This window comes from Podarcis tiliguerta, assembly GCF_965153285.1.
Source record: "Podarcis tiliguerta genome assembly, chromosome: 1".
NCBI classification, from domain to species: Eukaryota; Metazoa; Chordata; class Lepidosauria; order Squamata; family Lacertidae; genus Podarcis; species Podarcis tiliguerta.
The window spans coordinates 53,653,622-53,660,731 of record NC_139534.1 but is presented as its reverse complement, the minus strand read 5'-3'; the positions used below and the strand labels follow the sequence as shown (position 1 = coordinate 53,660,731).

General features: G+C 48.1%; 2 protein-coding genes across 2 annotated transcripts in view; one reads left to right on the top strand and one right to left on the bottom strand.

Moving 5' to 3' along the window:
• The window catches only part of MAX (MYC associated factor X), a 703,696-nt gene that overhangs the window by 516,298 nt on the left and 180,288 nt on the right, over window positions 1–7,110 (top strand). The gene's annotated exons all lie outside the window — the stretch shown is intronic.
• Window positions 2–5,791, bottom strand: PTPRCAP (protein tyrosine phosphatase receptor type C associated protein). Its single transcript, XM_083426907.1, is given in 5 exon segments — window positions 2–311; window positions 314–634; window positions 637–718; window positions 5,302–5,436; window positions 5,708–5,791. Coding segments are annotated over 5 exon segments (804 nt in total). The 5' UTR covers window positions 5,777–5,791; the 3' UTR covers window positions 2–114.

The window sequence follows — 7,110 nt, the reverse complement described above, 5'->3', positions numbered from 1 at the left end:
GGCAACACAGGGCAAAAGCAGCTTCTGCTAGGTCCATGGGATGGGGCGGTGAACTGCCTTCAGTCTGTAGCTGTCTTTGCAGCGAGTGCTTCAGTGCCCTCTATCCTGCTGCTTCTAGAGGGCAGTGACATGCAGCTGTTTGCCTGGGTCCTCCCAGGCCGCTGTCCCAGAGAAAGAATGCAGATCACTCAGGAGAGCCCCTGCGCTGCTCTCGGTTGCCTTTGGGGCCCCTTCTTCCTCTGAGGCCTCCTGCACTGCTTTATCTTCTGCTGGCTCCGGATCGGCCTTCTCCTTGGACGCTTCTTGCTTTCCTCCTCCTCCTCCTCCTCCTCATCTTCTCCTTGGAGGAGCTGCTCCTGCTCCTTCTCATCCCCCACTTCAGTGGGCTGCTCCTCCCCGGACTCTTCGTCTCCCAGCTTCTCGTCCTGGTGTCCCTGTAGCGGCTCTTCGGGGAGTTCCCCTCCCCAAAGCCCTTGCCATCGGAGCACCAGACCCCTCAGCAGGCGCTGGGGGTGGTACCTTCCTCCTGAATTGCGGCTCAGCCGACGCCACGCCAGGAACAGCAAGAGGAGCAGCAGCAGCAGCAGGCAGACCAGGAAACTCACGACGATGTCATCGCTGCTCTTGCCGCGGCGCCCCCTCTCTCTGGAGCTGCTCCCATGGCCTTCCCTGGAAACAGCAGGAGCAGGGCAGAGAGCGCGTGGACGAACTGGGGCCTCTACAGAGAAAAAGGAGCCAGGATGAGTCCCTGCCCCAGGAATTTTAATACGACAAGGAGCCTTGAATGTTGGCCTGCTGTCTGCAGCTGTGGCGCTGCTCCCTGGGCTGTGTGGATCATGGAATCGTGCCCTGAAAACTCCCACTTGCACAGTGTTAATTGGACTCTGATGTAGATGTTAAGGAGGGATCATGGTGAAAAGAGCAGGGCACTGCCATTGCTCGGAAGCTGTCTTAGTTTTTAAAATGTTCACCAGCAACTGCCTGCATATATATATTTTTAACCTACATGCTGCAGCTAGGAGGGCTTGCAATTAAAGAAGACAAAAAAATGAGTTCCTGGCCTTGTGTGATGTTTGGGGATTTTTGGATGCTGCAGTAGATCTGCTCATGGGGGGCTTTGCATCATCAGTGGCAACTCGCAAACCACTAGACATTTGCTGAAGCGCTATAATGTAAGAGCAGCAAGAGTGTGTGTGATTGTTTCCTAGTACAAGCTCCATTGATACAGTCATAAAGACATATCCAGGTGGCAGATGAGAAACTATAGCCAATAAGAGTTTATAGCAAGTTGACTATAAATTATGCAGGCTTAAGAAAATGTGCATGCATATATATTTTTCTTGCATATTTCCCCTGCTTTTTTTACGTAATTTTTTCTGCTATGTTAGGGAGAGACAAGGAACTATGTAGGGTCTTTGGAAGTCATCTTCAGTGACTACTGTGGTTTTGGAAATTCAGCAAGAATTTCTCATACTTATGATTGTGAAGATATGATAAAGCATGTACTTTTAAATATAAAAGTTGTGATTCTTTAGAAAGCTGAATTCTGTGTACAAAGTCACCCACAATTTAACCTCAACCTTTGCTTCAGAAGGCAGAACCTCTGTTTGGTGCTTTGGCCATTGGCAATTACTGTACTGTCTGCCCCAAATGACCTGAGGCTCAGTATGTCAGGTGAAGGAAAAAGATATATTTTCGCTAAGCCAGCATAAGAAGGTAGACAGTGCCACTTATCAAGCTTTGTAGTTACCAAAAAAGAGCTGGTCCATTTAACTTGGGAAACATGGTGTTTCCGCCCGGGAACGAACCGGGGACCTTTCGCATGTGAGGGGTCCATTTAACTTGGGCAGGTCTTGCTTCAGCTAATTTTATAGGGTGTATTTGTCAAATGGTGAATGTCCTATTAGACGTATGGAAGGAAGTGGGCTGTAGAAGCAGACTGCAGGGAGTTTCGGCTAACAGTTTGGTTTAACTGGATGCTGCATAGCCACACCTCTGTCTTACACTGGCGCTAATGGAATACAGGCTGGGCAACAAGTCTGTTCCTTTCTTTTTCCTCCGTGTCACTGAAGCAAGGCCGCTGAATATAATTCAGCAATGGAGGAAAAGGCTGGTGCCATCAAGGAAAGGGTAATCTGGGAGAATATTAGGACTGAACATGCAGGGAAAGGGAAGTTCCAAAGCAATCTTGGGAGACAGCCTGCCTAACAGCCTTAACTAACCTGCACCTTGGATATTTGTGGTCTTCTGTGACCTGAAAGTAGTGAAGTAAGAAGAAATAGTAGTGTTAGGCAGAGAAAGCAGCAGCAAAGGAATCTAATGTTGAGGCAATGGGACAGGATAAGAAGTCCCTGGCAGCACAGGAACAGCAAAGTCTTTCCCCACGTTCCACGATACTAATCAGCAAGGTATCTTTACAGGACTTCCAGTCTACTAACAGGATTTTTTTTTTTTGGTTAGGGGGTGGTGGAGTAGAATAAAGTTAGGCTAGGAGATGAGACTTTGATAAAGCAGGTTTCCTACATTTTGAGGCTATTTTCTGAGGGTGCTGGATCTGTTTTCTGATCCGCTACGTTCACATCTATACCAAAGCCAATGGTTGCCAGCCCTTTCAATAGGCACATTTGGAATCTGGAGTGAGTGTCATGGGCATCAGTCACAAAATGGCTGCCACATTTAAAAAATGCAGGCCCATAAAATGGTGCAGGCGCCCCCCTCCTCAGTCAACGGGGGGGGGGGGGGAGCACAAATACCAGTCACAGGGAAGCCCTTTGCAGAAGAAAGAGTGCATGTCTAGTCCTATCCTCCAGTGAAATGGTATGTTTAAGGATGTATGCTAAGTGAAGGAGAGTCTGAGCCAATACACACAGGAAGTGCAAATGTTAGGGGGTTTTTTTAGGGGGGTATTTCTAGAGACCTTTTGTGGGCATGTGCACTAGTGAAACCTTGGGGTTCTATTCAAAGTTGTGCCAAAGAGATCTATCCCATCAGCACAAGGATTTCTCATGTGACACAGCATTGTCCCACTCCTCTCTCTGTGCCCCGCATAAATCTAATGTATTTAGTTCAATACCACCTCATTTGCCTGTGTGCCTTGCAGCCTTGGTACTCTCACTTCTAAGAACTTGTCCTCTGCATGTTTAGAAGAGAGCAGCCATCTAGCGCCATCAAGTCCCACAAGCAGCACAACGTGAACATTAGCAAATGGCTGCAGCAACAGCTTTCTTTGAAAGGTTGCAGGCCTTTGCAACCGGTTGCTTGCTCCTTTACACAGAGAAAGTAACTGTAAGAGCAAGAGCATCGAAAGGCCTGTGAGGGAGAAAGGAGGCCACGGGATGGACATTGCCACTAGGGTAGCCCCTGCAGCAAATTATCATCAGCTTCCATTTTAGTTTGGGGATCGGGAGGGAGTGGCCCTCCAGGATTCCAACTCCCATCAGCCCTAGGCAGCATAGCCAAAGGGCAGGAATCATGAGAGTCCAATGATGGCTGGAGAATCCCATCCCTGAGCTACACTAAATGGAAGCCGAATTCTACTCCACCCACCCTACAAGCAAGATACCGTGTCAGAAGGCTATTTGCATATGTATTACAGGTGGACCGTGAGGTTAGCCTTTATCACACTTTTAGCATTTTTAAGAAGTATCAGCTTTGTTAAGACATCAATGCTGATGCTTCTTCAAAATGCTAAAACAGTTCCTGAGTGCTATTAGGAGACCACAGTTCTCTGTGAATCTGTACATCGGTCTCCTTCCTTGAAACAACTGGAACAGCAGCCAATGGGCCTACGCTACAGTATTTCTGAAGAATGCAGCAAGACACAAAGCACGGATGGGGAACTTGTGGCTTTCCTGCAGGGGGTAGACCACAGCTGACACAGGGCCATAGGTCAGTGGCAGAGCAAGTATCTGCTTTGCATACTGCAGGTTCCAGGTTCAAGTTCTAGAATCTCTAGGGCTGGGAGAAATCCCTGCATGAGATCCTCAGGGGCTGCTGCCAGTCAGTGTAGACTAGGGCTTCCCAAACTGGGGTCTCCAGCTGTTTTTGGACTACAATTCCCACCATCCATGACCACTGGTCCTGCTAGCTAGGGATGATGGGAGTTGTAGTCCAAAAACAGCTGGAGATCCAAGTTTGGGAAAGCCTGGTGTAGACAATACTGAACTAGATGGACCAATCGCCTGACTCAGTATAAGCCAGCTTCCTATGTTTCTATAGTCCCTGACCATTAGCCATGCTGGCTGAGGCTCATGGGCGTTGGAGTTCAATAATATCTGGTGAGCAACAGATTTCCTATCACTGCTATCTACTGCAGCAGAAAAGCCCTTTGCTCCATCCCATATTAAAGGAAGCAGCTTTACCAACAAAGGATTGAAGGCGGCAAAAAGCCCAGTTTTCAACTACTCGCAAAGGCCATTAAAGAGGCCAGCATCAGAGCATAGCTTAACCTTGGCGTTCTCTAACCCAAAAGCAGAAATGTCATCTGATGGAACAGAAGAACTTTAAGAGGTAAGGCAGAACATCGAAGGAAACAGAAGTGTCCAAGAAGCCAAGGTGCCAGAGTAGTGCGCCTTATCAAAACTGCCCAGTGGAATAAGGAGGGAACACAGAACAAAGGACTATAAGCAATGAAAGAAAAGCCATTCCAGTGCTGCAGGTCCTGGGCTTTCATCACAGCAAAAGGGAAACTGGCCCCATTGATACCTTTTAAGAGCTTTTGCCGCTTCCAAGTGGTCTCACACGCAGGGAGGAAGAGAATGTGGCACCTCAAGGCATCTCTTGAATTATTTTACGATTTTCCGTGCTGCCTTTTCACTTAAGAAAATGCCCAAGGGGGAACCTTCTCCTCCACTGTAGCAAAACAAATTATAGAGCAGCAGCAGAATGGCCGCTGCATTCCCACCCCCCTGCCAGTGGCAGGAGAGAGAGAGGACAAAGTGGAGTCCCTCTGGTCAAATGAGCAGCATTTAACCAGCCTGTGCCAACAGCCCCTCTCTTATTCTTCCTTATCTGCCTTGGTAGCCCTGCCTGCTCAACTTCTCCTGGAGAAAAGAGAGCCTGGCACCTCCTTTCAGAAGCCAAAGAACAGCAAATGGAAAGAGCCCAGTGAGAGGCTCCAAGCCTAACCAGCTATTCGCGATAAGGAAACATTCTGGTTTCTAAAAGTCTTGGCCACTACTGTCTCAAGTCCAGTAGGGTCGTGCAACTTTGCCTCTTCTCGCTCTCACACTCTCTCACACACACATGCCACCCTTCCAAATCCACCTTCTCCAGCCCCGTTGGGTCTACCCTCTTTCTTACCATCGTCAGGAGTGGAGTGCTCTTTGCTCTGCTGCACTGCATGTAGCCTGGAGGAAAATGAAACTTTGCAAGCAGTGGCCCTGTGTGTGCACTTTGGGGGTGGCGGAGAGATGTTTCCTGCCTCTGCTCTTCACCCTGCACAGAGAAAACACTACAAAGCTATACTTAGCACCTGATGCAAAGAATCAACTATTTACCTCTTTTGGGTACTTCCAACCGTTATCAGGCTTAAGCAGAACTTCCCCATTGCACTGATAAGCATCTCTCATTGGGAAGAAAGCCAGAATTATTAACCAAATTTGCTTCTCATGCCAGTGTCTGTTCTGCTTAAATTTGGGGTGGGGAAGAGGGAGATATAAAATGTACCAAATCAAGTACTTTGGACAGCTATCAATGGTTGTCCCACCTTATTCACAAGGCTTTCAGGGCCTATGCTATGTGCTGTAGCAGATTCCTGTGTTTGTTTGCTCCTCATCTGGGCTTGTACAACTGGATTAAGGACTCCTGATTGTAAAGGATAGTCCACTGCAGCTGATAGAGGAGTTTAAAAAAAGGTAAAGCACACTTCCACACCACCTACATCCCGGGAGGAGGACGGCGGGGTGGGGTGTGTTATATAGAAGATGTACAGAGGGTGCTCAAGAAAACTTTGCAGCTCTTTCCTTGCCCAGGAAAAGTAGAGCCAGGACGTGCTCTCTTCATTTCCACCACTTCATAGCCCTTGCAGTCGTATGGGAAAAGAGAGTGACCACATTTCTATCCCATCAGCAGCTTTTGTCTATGCAGAGAGCACAGATCACAAATTGGTACCGCAGTGTGGAGGCTTTGCATGCATGGTTTGCATGCACCTTACAACACTATTTCCTGCAGGCTCAGGCAGCAGAGGCGCCTTAATTCAACAGTGCCAACCACAAGTTTCCTGTCACCCCCCCCCCCCAGAACAGCTTCTGCTGCTTGGTCTAGGACAGGAAGAGCAGCACACCTGCCACCCGCCACCTACACGCTTCCGGAGAACCTTAATGCGCAGCAGGTACCTACAGCGTGCATGCACTTTGGCAGAAATCATATTGGCTTCTCCAGCAGCCACAAAAGACGTTGCTAGGAGCTAGATGCCCCACAAGCCCAGGAGATATTCTCTCTCTGCACATTCAGTGTTTACTGCGGTGGGAGATTGAATGTTTCTGAATTACTTTGCTTTGAAAAAACCTTAAAACTGCTTTTCAGAAAAAGCTCCTAAGGGAGCATTCAATTCATTGTGGTATTTTTAAATAGTGGAAACAAACAATAGATTGTGTGTGCACAAACACACACAGAGTAATGAATATAGCAATTGATAGGACTGCATAAAAGGCAATTCGACAGGAGCTAATTCAAACCAAAGGCCTGCCTGAACAATGTGGTCTTCAGCAGCTTGCAAAATGCAAAAGGGAGGAAGCTAGAGATGTATCTCTCACCCTTCTGAACTATGCTTCAATAGAGGAGGGAGGTGGAACAGAAACACACACACCCTCCAGCAGATCTCCCAGGGCAAGCAGAATCAGCTATTTCTTTAAATTCCCTGAACTGGGCTTGGTTGGAAATACACCAGGAACGAGTGCAGATTAAACAAAGGAGCCCCATGCCTCATGTCACAAGCTCCTGGCGTCAGCATCCTGCATTAGCTGCAGATTCCAAATGATCCAATGCAGCCCCACAACGTTGCAGCAGTCGAAGCAGGATGTGACCCAGGCATGACTCTTGCAACAGTGGTGCAAGAGTGTTTTCCATGTATGATGTGGCTGTGACCTTGCATGCCTTGATGGGGGAACA